At 37.7% G+C, this 21,241-nt stretch overlaps 1 protein-coding gene across 5 annotated transcripts; it reads right to left on the bottom strand.

Moving 5' to 3' along the window:
- Positions 1 to 531: 531 nt before the first annotated feature.
- LOC113310867 lies at positions 532 to 5,764 on the bottom strand. 5 transcript variants are annotated; one of them, XM_026559678.1, is made up of 6 exons: positions 4,023 to 4,260; positions 3,640 to 3,822; positions 3,264 to 3,446; positions 2,888 to 3,070; positions 2,260 to 2,710; positions 532 to 1,292 (listed from the first exon to the last, which is right to left on the bottom strand). In XM_026559678.1, exons 2-6 carry the CDS (start codon positions 3,776 to 3,778, stop codon positions 1,247 to 1,249), a joined length of 1,002 nt encoding a protein of 333 aa, XP_026415463.1. In that variant the 5' UTR covers positions 3,779 to 3,822; positions 4,023 to 4,260; the 3' UTR covers positions 532 to 1,246. The 5 variants fall into 5 exon arrangements, 4 of the variants coding, with proteins under 4 accessions (XP_026415463.1, XP_026415464.1, XP_026415462.1 ...); XM_026559679.1 differs by having other exon boundaries at positions 532 to 2,440; positions 2,573 to 2,710; XR_003341425.1 differs by lacking the exons at positions 532 to 1,292; positions 2,260 to 2,710; positions 3,264 to 3,446 and adding exons at positions 4,747 to 4,836; positions 5,045 to 5,176; positions 5,376 to 5,764 and having other exon boundaries at positions 2,935 to 3,070; positions 4,023 to 4,562.
- Between the last annotated feature and the right edge of the window lie 15,477 nt (positions 5,765 to 21,241).

Here is a 21,241-nt window from a genome sequence, read left to right as displayed (position 1 = left end):
AAACAAGGCGTTAACTACGGGATATTATTCCCCAACAGAAGCTATTTGGCTAGGGTTGAACTGTGGACAAGTGTATGTACACAATTCAAGTTGTCTTTCTGCTTTATAGATTGGTTATCGGCAGTTCGACAAGAGATTCGAAAATGTATCAGCTTTATAGTAGAATTGCCCTTGGTTAAAAAAAATCAAGCCTAAACAATAGGATTAAGCCAGACCAAGTCAAGCCAATTTGTTTTCAAGCCACCCCAACACTCATTTTCTAGCTCCGTCACTGTCTGTGAGGTTTAGCTAAGCTAATATCCATGTAAATGGTCCTACAATGGACCAAAAGGTGAGACTCATTGCAGCAAAACCTCAAAAGCATAAGGTCACTACCGTATATGTTCTCCCGCAATGAATGCCACATAGAGATAAAGTCAGCTTGAGGATTTCAACATCAGTATACAATCTTGCTATTTACAGAAGTAGTCTTACCAGAACTCGTCAATTCAAGTAAACTTGGCAACACAGTCAACTACCATGTCACTAATATTTCTGTTAAGCTAGAGATGTAATCTAGCTTAAATATAATTAGATTTTACGCATAACATTATAAGTTCCAGGAGCGAAACAGGGGTTGTTTTTTCTCCATGTACACCTATCAAAATAATCTAAAGTCTAGCTACCATAATATGACTTACTACATTGCAGAGTCAATCCACATCCAATGTCCTATTTGTTATCTTAACCAGTTTCCTTTTCATATGCGTACACAATTAGAGGAGGTTAAAAGGAGATGCGGAATTCCAATGTTTAGAGCAAAAAATTAAGGCCACCTGAACAATAATCTACCTTTTTGAAGTTTGATCTCCGTTGTTGGCAGTTGTCGCTGGAAGGAAAAACGGATCCTTTTCATTTTCGTAGATATCAAACAAATATATCGAGTATTCTATAGCCAGCTTCTTGCAGTCACCAACCGCTTTGGAATCTAATGTCTCCAAGTCTTTCACAGACTTCTTAAGATCACCTTTGCAGTCCCCATCCATTAGAAACTTGGCCAAAGTAATACACCTGTTAAGGCAAAATATCAATCTATGACAAAAGTGTATGAAAACAAAAAACCAAGAACAGATACTGCTATTGATTCTGCTGCCTGGCTTTCCTGCCTTGTGCCCGTGCAGCCACGAGCAAGAAAATAGCTTGCTCCCACAGTTCACGTGACAACTACAGATATGAAATCTTGGGAAGGCAGCAAATCTTTTATCTGTCAATCATGGATAAGTCGGCCACTAAACTTTCTGTTCCACCCAATTCTGTTGACAATCATGGATAAGTCAGTACCAAAATTTCATATTCACGAGTGAGGTAGTGTCGACACCAATTCACACTATTTACAAGATCATGTAACTATACCTGCACTATCATTCCCCGCAGACACATTTTGACTCCTAAGAATAAAGATAACTAAGTCTCTAGGTGTTGTGACATGCAAGTAATAATACTCTTTAAGTACCGCCAAAGTGAAAGCATACTTTTCCAAGGGGAAGCTATATGACAGAGGAATCGCATCATTCATACAAAAGCACATATTCATAGGGTTTACACATTGATTTTCCAATTATCAATTTAACTTGTAGGTCTAGAATTGTAGCTGCTTCATAAGATTGTTGTTCTTTGGAAACTCCATTCAAACATTGATTTTAAGACGTGCACCAGATTCCTATAGATTTATTCATCAAAGAGAAAAGAAAACAAACAAAGGAGGGGAACATAAGACCCCTTGAAACTCCAGAATAAGATGAGAAGGTGAAACAACGAAAAATTATCAAAATCTGTGATTAGGAATATCAATTTTTGTCACTTACTATTGTAATGCTCAAACCATCAGGTAATGAAAGTTATTTTTCTTCTGATTGTTGGTAAGTTATTGTAATGCTCAAACCATTATTTAGTAAGGCGGACAGTTTTAATTTTGAATCTTTGGTACTGCCAAGTATTATAGATGCGTAATTGGTTTAAATTGAGTCAGCAAAAAGTAATATACTGGCATATTGTCTTCTGGTTATGTTTTCTCTTTGAGATGTTGATAAAATAACTTATGAATTTCGCTGCAGAATATAATACAGCATAGACAGCATATGAATGTCAACCAACAGGGTAACAGATTCTTGCAACATTGAACAAGCCAATGTATTGCAACTGAAAAAACAGTAATTTCATGCAGTTTTAAGTATAATCGAATTGGAAATGGTGGAAAAGTGTGCAGAATTCTTAATATACCTGTGTGTGTCTTCGTCAAAGACCAACCCCTTGGGTGATATTTCGTTTTCGGATATTACCTGCCGATAGAGAGCGCAGACAGCTTTCATACAGATCTCAGTATCCTCTTCAAATGAAGAAAGCATATCAGCCTGAGATTTCCATTTCATTTCGTCGTTGTTCATATTCAAATTTTTCAGTGCTGACATATCCATAAGGTCACCAAGAGAATTTTTTGAATCAATAAAACAATCAGAATCTTCAGATTCGTTAAGACTATCACCAGCATCATCTGAATCTGAGACCAAGTTCACAAAAGTCTTCTTACTCATACCCGGATGAGCGTGAGATGGTGATCCATGTTGAGATGGTCTCTCTTCCAAACAGGCCCAATCTCCAGACCCTTTTTTCCTTTCGAAATTTTTCCTCTTTGTCCCAATTTTGGAAGAACCAACTTCTACACTTCCATCAGCTGGATACAAAATTCCCAATTTGTTAGACAATGCAATGATTCTTATTCTTCATCTGGGGGACTTAACAGATGAAACTATGAAAATTCTGAATTATAATAATTTTAAAAATGCAAATGAAACGAGCAGCAACAACAGGACAAGAACAACAACATCTAATTTATGTAAGAGTTACTCACAGTCACAGTTATCGCTGGTAGCTGATTCGTTACTTGTTTCATCAACGAACTGGTCACCATCCTTTACCATCTTCCTCCGTTTTGAGGCCGTAGTTTTTGTCAATGATTTCAGTTCTCCAGTTCTTACGACATATTTCCTTTTGGTCCCGAATGTAGCAGATGCACCCCCAACAATTGTATCAGCTGGATAAAAAATTCCCAATTAGTTAGACAATGCAGTCATTCTTACTTCTCTAGGGGAAATTCACTCATTAGGAGAACTTAACAGATAAAACTATGAAAATTCTCAATTATCATAATTCTAAAAATACAAACGAAACGAGCAACAACAACAGGAAAAGAACAACAATATCGAATTTATGTAAGAGTTACTCACAGTCACAGCTATCGCTGGTATCTGGTTCATTACTTGTTTCATCAACTAACTGGTCACCTTCATTTACCATCTTCCTCCGTTTCGAGGCCGTAGTTTTTGTCAATGATTTCACTTCTCCAGTTCTTTCGACATTTTTCATTTTGGTCTCAAATGTGGCAGATGCAACCCCAACAATTTTATCAGCTGAACAAATAAATCCCAATTAGTTAGACAATGCAGTCATTCTTACTCCTCTAGGGGAAATTCACTCATTAGGAGAACTTAACAGATGAAACTATGAAAATTCTCAATTATCATAATTCTAAAAATACAATCGAAACGAGCAGCAACAACAGGACAAGAACAACAACATCATATTTATGTAAGAGTTACTCACAGTCACAGCTATCGCTGGTATCTGGTTCATTACTTGTTTCATCAACGAACTGGTCACCTTCATTTACCATCTTCCTCCGTTTCGAGGCCGTAGTTTTTGCCAATGATTTCACTTCTCCAGTTCTTTCGACATTTTTCATTTTGGTCCCAAATGTGGCAGATGCACCCCCAAGAATTTTATCAGCTGAATAAAAAATTCCCAATTAGTTAGACAATGCAGTCATTCTTACTCCTCTAGGGGAAATTCACTCATTAGGAGAACTTAACAGATGAAACTATGAAATTTGACTCTCAGTTACCGTAAGTTAAACATTTAATCAAACGAAACAAACATCAACATCAAAAATCATAAAATTATTAGAAATGTATGCTTGAGTTACTCACAGCTGGTGGTAGGTTTGCTTATGTTGTTTTTATCACTTTGCTTTTCACCAGTTTGAGTAATTTCATTCTGCAAACACCGCGCTTCAGACTCTATCTATTCAGAGTAACTGAATCCCTGACATCTCAATATGGAACTTTCTTTTCCATTCCTCGGGACTAGGCTCCCCAAATTAGAAACACATGAATTTACACATCTTATTGTTGAATTCTCATTTTCCAAATCAGAGCACTTCTTTCTCCAAAACTCAGTTGCATTCTTATCTTTAGCAGAACTCTTTCTAGTTTCTTCTGCCTCCGCTAATTTACCCTGGAATTCAGTGCACTCCACTTTCTTCTTCTCGAGCTCTACTTTATTTTTCTCAAGCTCCGCCTTCATCTTTTCAAGCTCCACCTTATTCTTCTCAAGCTCCATAGACAATTCAAAACATTTACTTTTACAAAGCTCCACGCTCTCCAATTCAATTACAGGTTCTCCAGTTCCTTTTGTTCTTTCGTCATTTGCAGGAACTTTGAGAGAAGCACCTTCTGTAATTGTATCAGCTGGATAGAAAATTCCAATTAGTTATTCCTTTGCAGGACTTAATAGATGAAACTATGAAATTTCTCAATTATCATAATTTGAAAAATGCAAAAGAAACGAACAGCAACAACAACGACAAGAACAACAACATCTAAGGAGATACACTGAAACAGGGAGAGAGATATTTATGTAAGAGTTACTCACAGTCACAGTTATCATTTGTAGCTGGATAGAAAATTCCCTTTGTACAAAGTAACTGATTCTTGGGAGAAGCACCTTGTGTAATTGTATCAGCTGGATAGAAAATTCCCAATTAGTTAGACAAAGCAATGATTCTTATTGTTCCTGTGCAGGACTTGATAGATGAAACTATAAAATTTCTCAATTATCATAATTTTAAAAATGCAAAAGAAACGAACAGCAACAAGAACGACAAGAACAACTACATCAAAGGAGATACATTGAAACAGGGAGAGACAAATTCATGTAATAGTTTCATCACCTTCCATTACCATCTTCCTGCTTTTCGAGGCCCTGGTTCCAACTACAGGTTCCCTAATTCCTGTCAATGATTTTAGTTCTTTTTTCCTCTTTGCCCCAATTTTGGAAGAACCAGAATCTACAATTTTATCAGCTGCATAAAAAAAATTGCCAATTAGTTAAGACAATGCAGTCATTTTTACTCCTTTGCGGGAATTCACTCAATAGAAGGACTTAAACAGATGAAACTATGAAATTTGACAATCATAAGTTAAACATTCAATCAATTGAAACAAAATCAACATAAAAAAAAAATCACTAAAATGAAGAAATGTATGTTTAGAGTTACTCACAGCTGGTATGATTAGTAGTAGTAGGTGGTTGAATTCCTCCGGTCCGGTCATCTTCCGCCGTTAGCTGCCGCTTCCTCCTCCTAGTTTCTATATCGACTTTGGAATCGTAATGTTTTTCACATAATATAGAATTAGGATTGCTACTACTCTTCATCCTGAAATTCTTATAGGAGCCTGCTTTCTCTTCTTCTTCTTGGTCAGATCTGGAGTTTCTAATTGAAATCAAAGTGAAATTTGTAATGTTTATCACAAATATCACCACTGAAATTCTTGAATCTGTAGTTTACCACTGAAATATCACCAGCAACAGCCTTTTTCTGAGTCGTCTTCTTCTTCTTCGTCGCAACAAAAACAAACCCTAAAAATCAATTCGGAAGAAGAGGAAGGAATACAACTTTTATGAAGCTACAAGGTAAAGTAGTTTTACAATTTTGCATTTAAGACACGGTAATTCTCTATTACTTTGACAACGAAGTAAACGTTTTTTTACTGTATTTTTTTTTTCCTCCTGGCCTTAAGTCGGACCTAGGCCCTGGACCAGCCCAGACAGTTGGACCAGCCCCACTACAAGTCCTTGATATGAACATTTGGGTGCCACTCGGAATCTAAATAATTTCATCTTATTTCATCACATTGCATATGGTCCAGGATCTTGCAGTCATATCACACTTATAACACTAAAAGAAAATGTGTCTTTTGCGACTAAATTTAATCGACTGTCTAAAATATTAGTTGTTGGTTTTCTGTACCTACTTATGTTTGCGTCTGAAAAAATAATAGTCACTACAGAATACTATACACTATTTTCTTGCAACAAAAAATCTATGTTAGTCGTTAGACGTATTGTACAACTTATTTGGAGCGACTACTTGGATAAGCTTGAAGCAATTTATGTTTATCCACAACGAATGTAGCGACTAATTTTCTTTTAGTCAATAGTGTTATATATCTACAAATTCCTCGCGACTGAAAATATCTACTAATTGATGGAGCTATCTTACAACTTATTTTGGAGCAACTACATAAAAAAGGTCGGAAGCTATTTACGTGCAACAACAACTTTTGTAGTGACTGATTTTCCTTCAATCGCTAGTATTCTTTATCTACTATTTCCCTGCATCTGAAAATTTATGTTAGTCACTGGAGCTATATTAAAACCAACTTAGGTTGGAAACTATTCACGTTCAGCAACAATAAGTCTAGCGATTGATTTTGTTTTTATCATTAAAATTCAAGACAAATTCATCTAGCTATATACTTCGTTCAACCTCGGTGAATATGCATGCTTAGAATTACATATATATGGGGATTCCAAAAATGACCCTCTCTATCGAATCTTAAAATTAAAAATGATCCAAAAAGAACTTACATGTACAAAATAAGTACAGGAAACTATCTGCTGAAGGTTAAAAGTGTACGCCTAATGATTGAATTATTCAGTGATCTTTTTAATAATGTTGAACTACATAATTCACACTTTAGATTGCAGAGAAGGAACAACTATTTCAACATTGTTCATGGTGTATGCCTTTATCGACACTGAGCTTCATATTTATCGATTTCAATGATGTATCATGCTAAGTTTAAAGTCAAAACCCTCCAGAAGATTCGTGGTTCATAGTTTCCATGCCGTTATACTGAATTTGAAGTTTGAATCGACACTTAGCTTCATATTTGTCGATTTCGATGATGTATCATGCTAATTTTGAAGTAAGGAATCTCCCCGAGCTTTGTGGTTCATAGTTTGTATGCCTTTATTCCGAATTTGAAGTTCGGATCGACACTGAGCTACATATTTATCGATTTTGATGATGTATCCTGCTAAGTTTGAAGTCAGAACCTATCCGGAATTCTGTGGTCCATCTATAGTAATCTTATAACCTGAGTCTACCAGTGTGAACTCCAAAACCTCCAATTTATCTGGGAGTCCAATTCAAGCAAGGAAGATCTTTTAACCACACCTTGGTGCCACTCCTATAAAGATTAGTCTGAAAATCTAAAGGATGGATGAAAAAAATTCTTAAATCAAGTTAGAAGACTCGTACTCATTAAAACTTCACTAACTCCCACCTCAAATCATCTTATGCGAATGCAAAACCTTCCCACCAATGTCCACAAACAAATAGATCGTATCACTAGAAATTTATTATGGGGACATGATTCAACAGTTAAAAAGCTTCATCCTATAGGTTGGGACAAGGTAACAAAACCAATATCTGAAGAAGAACTAGGCATCAGGAAAAACATTGATCATAACAAGGCTCTTCTCATGAAAAGAATTTGGAGTTTGCACGAACAACCTAACTCCATTTGTGGAAGTCTTTTCAGCGAAAAATATCTTGATCAACAACCAATTCTACATGAAACCATACCATCTTCCTCAAGCCCCCAATGGAGACAATATTGCCAGCAATCTTCCGTACCATGCAACAACTAATATTTCATCGTGTTGGAAATTGAGAATCAACCCCACTAGAAGACAACTGGATTCCACACTCACCAAACCTAGACCAAACTCAATGTTACCCGATATGAAATGTAACAGATATAATTTATCCAGTCTCTCACAAATGGAACCAGGATAAGCTAAACACTTTACCCAGTCATGTAGCCCAAAAATCATAAACATACACCTCCCCCAAGATAGTCCCCAGGATAAAATTATTTGTTCACATTCAAAATATGGAAAATACACCACTTCTTCGGGATATAAATGTCTAACCCACAATCAACCTAACTATATTCATCTACTGCCCACCAAATTCCTATGGACCTTACGTACCGTACTATCCATCTTTGTTGCACCTACCCTCCTTGTGCTTAAACTATTTTTTCTTAAGATTTATTTTTTTATCCTTTTACCTCTCATAAAAAAATACCACACCAATTCTACCTATAAGTCATTTCAGAAAATGTAGGACTGCTATGTGTAATTTTTGGAACTTTGAATGCTAATTACGACAACACTTAAAGAAAAAAGAAAGAAAAGGCTACACATTTATTTTCGACCATTAAGACAAGAAACTTAAGTGAATGGAAGGTTTGGATCAAGTGGATTAAAGGATCATACTAGTGGAGAAGTTGAATGTAAATATATTTCATGAATTTTAATTAAGCCACGTGATCCGTTGTATTTAATAAGAAATAAGATATAAAAAATTTAGAAAAAATTTATTAGTTGTCATGAACAAATATTTTATTTCCTCAGGTAACATGCTTTCATATCCCTGAAACCTATGACTATAAAACACCAAGCAATAACCATTAGCATTATACTTAGTCTTGATTTTCAAAGGTTGCTTCTAATTCCATTCATAATATCAAAATCATCATTTCTAGTCTTAGAATCTGCTTCTGCCATCTTCTTCACTTTTTTTATTTTATCATTATTCTCTGCTCAGTCAGATGATGGTATTCCCTTTTGTTGATGGTGGTTTTTAGACAAGGGGTAAAATCGTAAAACCTTATACATAGCATGACGTCACCAGTGACGCTAAACACGTTTATTAGAACATTTAATCCACTTATGCAAAAAATTACCAGGGTATCTTTTTTCAACTGCTAAACTAGGGTTTCGACACACAAAACCCTAAGCCGCATAATCGCTGCGCTTCATGACAACTATGCCAAAACCAAAGCCGCACAATCACTGCGCATCATGGAAACTATGCCAAAACCAAAGCCGCACAATCGCTGCGCATCATGGAAACCATGCCAAAACCAAGCCGCACAATCATTGTGCTTCACGGAAACCGTGCCAAATTTGAGCTGCACAATCATTGCGCCACTCGCGCCATTGGCACATGCCAAGCGACGTTTGCGACCTAGCATGCCAAGCCGTGCAAACCTAGGGCCAAGCCGCGACACGCGCCATTGGCACATGCCAAGCGACGCTTGCGACCTAGCATGCCAAGTTGTGCAAACCTAGGGCAAAGCCACCACACGCGCCATTGGCACATGTCAAGCAACGCTTGCGACCTAGCATGCCAAGCCGTGCAAACCTAGGGCCAAGCCGCCACACGCGCCATTGGCACATGCCAAGCGACGCTTGCGACCTAGCATGCCAAGCCGTGCAAACCTAGGGCCAAGCCGCCAGACACGCCATTGGCACATGTCAAGCGACGCTTGCGACCTAGCATGGCAAGCCGTGCAAACCGAGGTCCAAGCCTCCACACGCGATATTGGCACATGCCAAGCGACGCTTGCGACCTAGCACACCTAGCCGTGAAAACCTAGTGCCAAGCCGCCACACGCGACATTGGGACATGCCCAGCGATGCTTGCAACCTAGCACGCCAAGCCGTGCAAACCTAGCGCCAATCCGCCACACGCGTCATTGGCACATGACAAGCGACGCTTGCAACCTAGCACGCCAAGCTGTGCAAACCTAGGGCAAAGCCACCACACGCTCCATTGGCACATGTCAAGCGACGCTTGCGACCTAGCATGCCAAGATGTGCAAACCTAGGGAAAAGCCACCACACGCGCCATTGGCACATGTCAAGCGACGCTTACGACCTAGCATGCCAAGCCGTGCAAACCTAGGGCCAAGTCGCCACACGCGCCATTGGCACATGCCAAGCGACGCTTGCGACCTAGCATGCCAAGCCGTGCAAACCTAGGGCCAAGCCGCCACACGCGCCATTGGCACATGTCAAGCGACGCTTGCGACCTAGCATGACAAGCCGTGCAATCCTAGGGCCAATCCTCCACACGCGATATTGGCACATGCCAAGCGACGCTTGCGACCTAGCACGCCTAGCCGTGAAAACCTAGTGCCAAGCCGCCACACGCGACATTGGGACATGCCCAGTGATGCTTGCAACCTAGCACGCCAAGCCGTGCAAACCTAGCGCCAAGCCGCCACACGCACCATTGGCACATGCCAAGAGATCCTTGCAACCTAGCATGCCAAGACGTGCAAACCTAGGGCCAAAGTCGCTACGCGCGCCATTGGTACATTCCATGCAACACTTGCATTTTGGCATTGCCACCTGTACCCGATGTGCAACCTACAACCAAGGCATTCCACACAAGCCATTGGCACATGCCATGCAACCCTTGCACTTTGGCATGCCGCGCCTACATCAAAGGTCACGATTCCTATCAAGATGAAAAATCTCGACCGTCGAAGGTCGCCATTGAGCCGGCACATCTCTCAAGCTCAACTTATCAAACAACAGCGACATGCTACACGTTTTCCACGAAAACACTCGAGACATCAATACATGTCACAAACTGGGGATGCTCTTTAGGGTTTTGGTTTGGCGGTTTACAGCGTGCGGCATACACAAATGCCCGTTTCAAGACAGTGTATTAAGAATAAAACGGTTAGTAAATGCAGGAAGTAATCGTGAAACGCTCTTTCATTATGGAACATCAATTCCATCAAATTCCATCAATACCAGATGTTACCACCTCTTCCCATTTAACTCATCTGTTTCTTTTTCTTACAAGGCCAGAGTACGTTTCACTTAGACTTGTATAAATAGGTCTTACCTATTTCCACCAAGACAACAAGTTTTTGGTCAGGGAGAAATTCAATACTCAGAAACGCAACTTTGCTAGCTTTCTCAAAGCTTTTACCTTCTGATACAAGTCAAGTACCACTCTTCCAGAACTGCTCTGGTCAACACTCTCTTCGCTTCCCTCCCTAAACCAGCCATTCTCCTCCTCTTTGTGACCGAAGCAAATCCGGAACGACCATTTCTTGGTTTAGGCCGGAGTTGTACAGATTGATCTCTCGAATCTAAAGTACTCCCGTGCAGTACATTTGTTTAGGGTTTATATTTGTTTCTCACTTACCTACCGAAATTACCAAATCGGCAGAAACGATTTTCACCCATAAACACCTTTAGATTTAGCAAAAAGATTGTCACCGTGGAAAATGATATAGATCCAAAAATATCTTTAAAAATTCATTGCAGGTCAACTGATGATGATTTGGGTGAGCGTACACTATATTACAAACAAAGTTTCTACTGGAGGTTTCGTATTAACGGTTTGTCGTCAACTAAATTTATATGCGAATCAAGTTGGTATGATCCTAATGGAAATACATTTCACAAAATGGAGTTTTATGCGTACGACGCATATAGAGACTATAATGTACATTGTTTAGATAAATGTTTTTGGAGCATTCGTCGAGATGGTGGCTACTATGGTAAAAGTGTTGGAACATGAATATTTTCTATTTGAAAAGATTTTTTTTATAAATGAATCTAATTCCAGACTGACGATGGATAATCCTATAAATGAATCTTAGGTCCCAGTATTAATTTTCAGGAGAATCTCACTGTCAATCAAGTATTTCCGTTCTCTTATATTTAAATTCATGTTGTTAAGAATTGGTTGCTTCATTATGATGCGTTTGGATTTATGAGAAAAAATTTATGATGTATTTGGTTTTTATGTGAATCAAATATCTATTTAAAAAAATTCTGGATGAAATAAAGAGTATTTATTGAAATATTTTATTGGCAAAAAGTATTATGTATTGATTTTGCCACCTATGAGAGTAATATTTATTAATTATTAAATTTTGGTAAATATTTTTTTTATTTATATACATATATATCAATACTTCTTAATATAAAGGAAAATGTTGAGGCTGATGTGGCACAATCAGATTCGATTTTGAGTTGTCTGTAGATATATAATGCCACGTGGCAACATTGTCAGCAATTAAATGCACAAAAGGAATAGATATGTTTTTTCGTTACAGACTCATCGTTACAAATACAACTGTCAGTTCCCAGAGTGTATGCAAAGATGGGTTTCCAAGGTTTTACCGACACGACTCTTCACGGAGCATAAATACCGAACACAATTCCAACAAGGGTCTCCTAAACGACCAAATTGATACCATCTAAAAACAAAACAGTTCTTCTTCACTTCCATGGTGGTTGAATAGAAGATATTTCAATGATTTGTTTTGTCGATTACAATCTAATGGAAATTGGAGAAGTAGGTTGTAGAAGAAAAGGCTCTTTTGAAGCGGTGATGCTGTCAAAATTCAAGTCTCCTTTTGATCAGATTATTCTCTTACCCCAACTTAGGAAACACGTCTTTTTTCGGTCGCAAAATTACCCTTTGCAAAGATGAAACTCAAATACGTAGTGTAATCCATTTAGAAATGTGATCCTTCAATTTTACAATTTTGATGACAACAAAGTACAGAAGTCGTAACCATGATAAAATTCCACTTCCAAGTAAAATCAAATTTGTAGCACATGAGTAGGATAACACGAGTAGCATATTAAAAGAAGAACATGTACACATTTAAATCAGATGCTAACCCAATCATCTTTATTAATTATAATTATTACATATCATCCGGTATGTAATAATTAATTACAAAATATAAACATATCATCCAGTATCTTAATTACAAAATATAAACATATCATCCAGTATCTTGTACTTGCATTCCATTATACCATCAATAATCTTCAGGAACCCTTAAAAGTTCAGAATTCAGATGCAAAAGATGACCAAGCTATAGCATCGAAAAAGAGGCGAAATATAATGCTTCAACAAATCGGTAGCCCGATTTCATTCTTACATCAGGTACATTGTAGTTGTAAGAAATCTTACAACTACGCTCCACTTAATTTGATTATATCTCTGTGTGATCATCATGGATAATTATTTTATTGATTGAGTATTCAAATCGCTTACAGAATAGGTGGAAATCTAACAACAAATCTTCTTTAAACCTAAATTCACTTTCTCTCTCTTCCAATCTTTCTTACAAGACTTGTCCTAAAATCCTCGCAGAAACAATGGCTCTCTCCTTTATATAGGATTTTACACAGTGGATGACAGCTAAGAATCCCTTTATTTTTGGGATTACTGTGCAACATATTCGCTCACATATAATCGCTCATATTCGCATAACTTACTTCTTCGCATAATTCTTCACACTTTACCCGTGACTTTACTGACATCATCTGATGTGTCATCTCAATTTGCTGTGTGCGATGCTCCTCGCGTATGTTGTATTCTACACTTCGCGTAGTTATTAATGTGTGCGATATTTAACTCCTACATTTTCCTCTTCTCATGTCTCTTATTCTTCAAAGTGAGCGATATGAGAAATTTTTCTCTTTAAAATCACACATGCCTATCTTTTTCCATTTTACTTTGCCGACAGTTATCCGGGTTTCAAGTCCTTCTTGTGTATGCGTGTCCTTTTATGCACTCATTTCTTGACACGTCTTTTTTAACCGCAAGTTTTTATCCTTTTATTTCTTCGCATTAATGAGAGTAAATTTTGAAAAACGGGTCGCTCTTTCCTATATATTCTCTTTCTCATATATTATTTCTCTTTTATCTTCTTTTTATCTTCTTCATTCTCTCTTACCTTCTCTGCAAATTCATATTCTTCATTCCCATTCTCTAATGGCTCCTGCTGGTAAAAAGATGGAGATCAAATTTAACAGAATGAAAACCGACTTTAATAAGAGAGGTTATGAACTCTCCCTTCCTCCTTCTTGTAACTTTGCATCCAAACCTTACTTTGACCTAATTAGATCTGAGGAGTGGAGTAATCAAAAAATCATCGTTTCATTAGGTCAACTTCAATCTCTGCCAATCCCTTTATATAACCCTGATATTCCTCTGTTCTATAAAATTCTTGCTGATGAAAGATTCGCACGGGAAATATTTCAACTGAGTGGTGATGCTATTAGGATACCCTTAGTGTATGCTCGTCGCGCAGCTGGTCTTGAAAATTCTTATCCCGAGGAAGTGCGAAAAGAAGGTCATCGTGACAAAGTCATAGATCCCGCTGAGTACACTCTTGACAATTTATTTAAGAATTATTATATTGCTATCATGAAAAGTAATGTGACTAAATGGGTTGTTCGCGTAAGGAGAGCAGATGGTATCGTCGATGATGATAAAATAATGCCAGATGTGGATTTGAATTCAAACTCTAATCTTGTTGCTCGCAGATCTAATGATTATAGTTGGCTTAATTGACCTGTTATTTTGCAAGGGTCCTTTGTTTCTGGTAGAGCTGCGGATGGTTCGGACAATCCTCTTCCCGAAGATTTTCCCCCTTATCAACCTTGGGAATTTAAATTACTCGAAAACGAGGAAAAGAAAGTAATGGTATGTGACCCTCTTAACCCAATTTGTAAATCTTTGTAACTTTTTTATATTTTATTTCTTCTCTTTCGCATGATGCCTCAAAGGTCAATACTTCGCTCAAGGTATGAACTTCGCATAATAAATAAGTAAGAAACACACTTCCCATTTTAACAGTATTGTTTCCTCTGTTACTTATCTTGATTATTCGCGCAGGTGAATCCGTTGAGCGATAAAACTTTAGGCAAAAGAAAGAGAATCCCTAAGAAACCTGCTTCACAAAATTTACCAAAGAAAACCTCATTGAAAGAGGATGTCTCTAGGAAGCGTGCGAGATATGATTCTTCTTCAAGCTCTGAATCTTCGGATGGAAACACCTTAGCTTCTGAAGAAGAAGTTTCGATTGATTCGTATCGTCAAAAGTTGTCTGATATTTTTTCTGGAGATGCTCTTGCTACTCTTGATGATGATGAAACGGAACGTGCCTTCCAAATGATCTCAAAGATCTGTATTGTTCCTGATTTGGGGGATCGATCTCTTCCCGGAGTTGCCTCTGCGATAAATCCAGATTTACAATTTGCAATGAATGGCTTGGTAATACTCTACAACATTTATCTTTGATCCTTTCCTTATTTGCAACATTCACTTATGATATTTTTATCTTTGCAGGGTGCCCGCATATCTTATGCAATTTCTTTAGACAATGATAGAAAACTTCGCAAGCTACAAGATGAGAATACCAGACTGAAACATGAGAAGTCTACTCTTTTAGATGTGAATGTGAACCTTGTGGACGAGAATACAAAACTTAGAAATGAGAATTCAACTAATTCTCAATTGGTCCTTCAAGATCGAGAAAGAAAAAAGGAACTCATTGGTATATAATTTAGACTTTCTCACTCTTTTTCCTTCATGCAATCATTCACATTTCTTACTTGATTGTCTTCGCAGACCTGTATAACCTTTCAGATAAAGCGGCTAATCTTCCTGATGCTGAAACTCTTTTAGAACATCTCAATTCCTCTTTAAGTAATTACCCCACTCGAGGATTTGAAAACCTTAGCTTAGAAGAATTAAAATTAAAATATATTACTCTTATGGAACGCCATAAAAATGCATTATTCGTTGCGAACAATTTTAAACGACGCTTGTATGACGAGAAAGAAGCAGTTCAAATATGGGGGGCGAAGAAGAACGATCTTATCACTGAAAAAGATGAAATTGTTCTTAGGGGTGCGAAAGCATTAGAACAATTTCAAGAATCCCTTATTCAGATTAAGATAGAGCGTGATTCAGCTTGCCGTGAGAGAGATATTCTTGTTGAGGAAAGAAACTTAGTTCGATCTCAACTCCTTATAGAAAGTGAAGCTGAGTTCAATTGGGCCGCTAGAGTTCTGAATGATACTAGAAATAATTTAGGTGTAAAAGTTTGTCTCCATACTGAGCATTCTACACTGGTCGCAGACATTATTTCCAATTATGAAGGTCATCTGTTGTTCTTTGATCTTCATTTATATATCATATCATTTTTTTTCATATCACTTAACTTTTTTTTTTTGTTAATACTTCACAGAGAAAGAGAAGGAACAACAAAAGCGAATTTCAGAACTAGAAACTCGCTTAGCTGCTAAGGAAGAAGAATCGTCTTCTCGTAATTCAAAGTATCAACAACTGAAGCAGAATTGGTTTAATTTAGTCCAGAACAATAGTAACGATGATAATCGTTCTCGTGAGGCTGCTGTTAAGAGAGTTTGTGTCGAGAACGGTATTCCTTTGTCGAAGTACCATTTCCAAGCTATCCCTGAAAATGTTCCTATCCCTGATATCCAAGTTACTGATGGAGAAGAAGATTCTGAAGAGGAAGTCAGCGATTCTAAGTCTGAGCGAAATGAGGAAGATGAAAATTGATTGCTTCTTCTTGTTGTAATATACTTGTAAATTCAGCTTTCATCTTTTTAATATGATTCTTCTTCTTCGCTTCGTATTTGTGACTTCTTCATATGCAAGTAAGATTATCAAAATATGGAAAATAACACTTCTTTCACATTCCCATTCTTCCCTCTTGTTATTTGTTGTATCTTTGATATACCAAGATAATTGCTATCTTTTTATCCAGAGATTCTCTTGGTGCGAGCATATGGGAAACTTTTAGAATTAACTTTATGTATTATTTATGAGGTCTTATTTATGCCTTGCTATGTAAAGGTAACCGCAGGCAGTCTTTACCCCATAGTGTATTGACCCATTGATCTCATCTTACCATTTTATCTTTGTATTATTTCCTCTTCAGGTCAATTCGCATAAATATCTCAAGTCTTAGTACTCCCATGATTAAAAGTCTTGGAACATTTACGTCTTTTGACACAATTCAGCTCCCTAATGGAGGGTGCCGTCCTTATCTTCCCTTCGATTTCCCCTTCAAGGAAGCTTACTTCTATCGGGTTAAGATTATGGCTCTTCCCATCAAGTTTTTCAACAACCAGCTGATTTCACAATCTCTCGTACGCTACCTATAAGGTTTATGGCAACAAGATCGCACCCTAAGTGGGGTATGTTCGGACCGAGTGCATCATAGTCAGGACTTGTCAAGAATGGAAAGGTACACTCCAGACTTCCCGAGCACTCTTGACTCAACCGTGTACCTCGGCGCCTTGATCGAGTTTCTGCACTCCTTAGGAGAGCCTTTCTCACCTTAGGGTCTCAATCTAAGATTAGTATCTTAGACTGAAAATTTAAGGTATCTCTCCCGGATGGGAATTATCGTTTTATTCTCACCCCAAATCTCCACAACTCAAGTTCCGGGGTCGGTATAGCCTTCCCTTGAGTCATGCCTTCAAGGTCTTTCCAATTATGACGCCCGTTAGGTCTTACTATTTGCCTCTTGCATATGAGCGAACTAGGTTGCACGCCATATTTGGATTCCTAGCCAATCTGATAATAAATATCATTTTCTGTAGCCTTTTATAAAGGTCTTATTATAAAGATTTCTCTTTGTATTTTATTATTATGGATTTACCATATGAATTTAAAGTTTTTCATTTCAATCAACTCTAGTATATAAATGTTGTTATCAAATCATCTTACTCAAAGAAAACCATACACATTCATTTTATGCATTTGTCATCCTCATTTTTGACTCTTCCGAAATGCGCACGTGTGCGACATACCATACGAATATGTCGTACATGTTTATGATTATTCAACTGGCATCGTGCGAACATCCTTGTGTCTTCCACCTTATGATGTTTTGTCTCCACTTATTTTGTTGTTCTTGTTGCTATTCATCTGCATCTTTTATTATCCATTTTTACTGCTTTCGTTAGTGATTTCTTCTACCAATTTCCTTCCACCATGAACTTTCCATCCAATGTTGTTTTCTTTCCTCCTACTGATTTTTGATGTTAAACATTTCCATCAAATCAAACTTCAATATTTCAAATACTTGTTACTCAATTTCATATACTTCCTCAGACATCGACCATTAATCTCTCTGCTCTTTTACTATCTGCTGCATTCTTTTGCCAATTTCTTCTCTTAGACTCCCTTGCTTCGCATCTATCAATATCAATTTCTTGACAACTTTTACTTTCAATTGTGTCCCCTCTTATAATTCCAACTCCCTGAGGTAAAGGAAACTTGATACACTGATGAAAAGTTGATGCAACAACTAGTATATGCAGCCATGGTCTTCCAATTAGAGCATTGTATGGTGACTCAACATCCACTAAACTGAATGTGATATATGTCGGTAAGTTTTGTAGAAGAATCCTCATAGTCACCTTCCCTTTTGGTTTGTTCGCAGAGCCATTAAAACCATAGATTTTGTATGTTGATGGGATCAATTCATCGTCTCTGCCACCTATTATTTTGTATGTGTGATAAAATAGAATATCCACTGAACTTCCAGTGTATATAAGAATTCTATTTATCGCCCAGGTGAATTTTGTCATTTTCTTCTTCATCTTCTTCTAATGGTTTAGGGTTAATTCCCAATCTTACCACTAATGGGCATTCATGTGAAGCTTTTCCTTCTGGAACTTCATCTGCGCTGAACGAAATTTTCTGCTTTTGCCAGTCCTTCAAAGATGGTATCTTTGCCAGGTTGAAAATTTCCCTTCCTTCATCATCTCTTGCATATACTCGACTTAAGATATTATCATGAAAATCTTCTATGTTTTTGAATGAATGTATGATCGAGTTACATAATAGATTATTTTCCTTCGCTCCCACCTCGATAACAAATGTGTTCCTATCCATTTGTTTCCATATTTATTTCCTTGAGATGGTGGCGGTGGTAAATTTCCTGTTTGATTTAGTAGGAAGTGGTCTAACTTCCCCTGCTCAATCATTCGCAATATAATCTTCCTCACATTTCTGCAGTTGCTTGTTGTATGACCATGGAATCTTTGGTAGGCACAAAATTCTTTACTCCTCCTCCCTGGTGGTGGCTCTTCTCCGGCATTATGTAGTGGTAGGATTCTAAAATACCTACAAATTATAACTGCAAGTGCACGGTGTCGATTGTAGTATGTGTGTGCAAATACGGGTCATTCCACAGGGACTAGGGTGTGTGTTGAAATCTTCCTAAGCTAAAGTTATCTAAACAAGTAACTAAGTGGCAGTGAGATAGTGAACCAAGGAATAACTGTGAAACAATGGCATGGAGCCAAAGGCAGTGAAGTAAAGAGCCAAAGAAACAAAGTAAAACAGTTGTGGTAACACTACTAGGGTCTTGAATCCACCTTCTTAATCCTATGCTAAGGAAATATTTATTCAAATTATGTTCTTGTTCCTTTCCAAAGAAAACTCCAAAGAATGATTTATCATTAATCTTCCTAACTCACCCCTAGCATAGGCTGTCTTCTTACAGCACAACCTATCACAGGCTAATTTGGTTCAATTAGCTAACTCTCATTCTTTTCTCAATTAAGAACGGTTCTTATTCTATGGTGGGATCTCAAATGGATAACTTATCAACCAACTTCACTAATTCCCCCTAGCATAAACTGTCTTCTTACAGTACAGCTTATCACAGGTTCATTTGATCAATGTAGCTAACTAGCATCTCTAAAGCCATGAAGCATTATAAGAACAATAATATGAACTTGAATTATCTTAACATGTGATTAAGGGTTTCATCCAAACCCTAGCAGATTGATTTAGAACATGAACTAAAATTAAATTCTACAACTTGGTGCACCGGCTACTCCGGGCATAGTTAAAATTACACCCCAAGCACTCAATTTATACATGCAAGCATAATCCCCAAAATTCCCAAAAATTAGGGTTTCACCAAAAGTGAAATTAAAACTCACCAACTCTCTGAAAATTGATTCTGACTTCGACCCATTCTTCCCCTTGGTCCTTTGCTCCATTCCCATGTGTCAATTGCTACTCTAGACTCGCCTAATCGATTGATTTTTCTTCTAGGGTTTCAGAGAAAGGTGAGAAGAAATATCAATCAAATAGGGGGCTAGAAAGAGAGGGTGATGATGTTCGAGAAGGTGGAGTTGGTGGTTTGGTTGATTTGAGAGGAGATGGTGGTGGTTGAGGTGGTGGTTATGGTGATGACGGACATGGGTTTTCTCTGCAGCGGAGTGGAGGAGAAGATGGATTCGATGGAGAATAGGAGAAGGGGTTGTTTGGTGCGGGGTATAGGGTTAGGTTGTTCGAGTGTGAGGAGGGCTCATCAGATTTCGATGTTAGGCGAGTGATAGTCGTTTGATCGATACATCTGAAATGCATCCAACGATAAGATGGAACATAGCCTTCAGCGACCGTCGGATGAAGAGATACAACGAAACTAACGGCGTGAGATGGAGTTAGGTGCTGTAGTGTTGGTCAGGAATTTCAGACTTTGATGCACGAAGAGTAGGCGACCGTTGGATGATGATATGGATCCAATCTGACGGCTACATGAGAAGTGGGTTATGGATTTGGGTTTTGGTTTGGGAGATAAGTTGGGCTTGGGATAATTCTGAGCCCATTTCTTCTTTAAGAACAATTTCTTCCTCTTCAAGCCCACTTCTAGCCTTTTGGTCTTGTGCACAACATTCTTCGCGGCTTCCTTGTGTAATTCCTCCCGGCTTTTCACCACTTTTCTGCTCCGCAACTCATCTAGTCTTTATTTACAACCTAGAAATACAAAATTAATTAATAAAAATATTTATTCTTGAAAACAATGAAAATACAGAATATGGGATAAAATGTAGAATTAATGCACAAAAGATGAGTTAAATGCCAAGAAAAATATATATAAATATGCACTTTTTAGCACTCATCAAATACCCCCAAACCTGAATTTTACTTGTCCTCAAGTAAAACAAAACTAAGGAAATCCTACCTATACCACTGTCGCTGGTCTCTCGAATGCATTTAGCGTATGCACTAAGCCTTTTAAACCACTAAGTGTCCCTAGTGGACAAGTGAAGTCTCGTGAAGGTTTGCTTAGAACGTACCTACAAAGTTCTAGGTCAAAATATAAGCTCAGATTCCATCAAATGTGACATGTGCAAGTCAGTTTAAGCTCACAGCAAAATGGAGATGTCAATCTAGCTATCAAAGGCACAATCCTAGCACTGATAACAAATAAAGACATGTGATAAGAGTGTAAAGTGTATCTACACATGTTTCTAGAATGACCTGAAGTTATGACTACTAACCACCAAGAGATAGTTTTTAGGCTAAGAACCGAATTCTAAGCCAAGCTAGCTGTCCGGCTTTACGAGAATTGTGAATGTTCACCCAATGAGTTGGTGATATTTCAGTTTAACC

This window comes from Papaver somniferum, chromosome 9 (genome assembly GCF_003573695.1).
Source record: "Papaver somniferum cultivar HN1 chromosome 9, ASM357369v1, whole genome shotgun sequence".
Lineage (NCBI taxonomy): Eukaryota > Viridiplantae > Streptophyta > Magnoliopsida > Ranunculales > Papaveraceae > Papaver > Papaver somniferum.
This window is presented reverse-complemented; position numbering and strand designations above follow the sequence as displayed.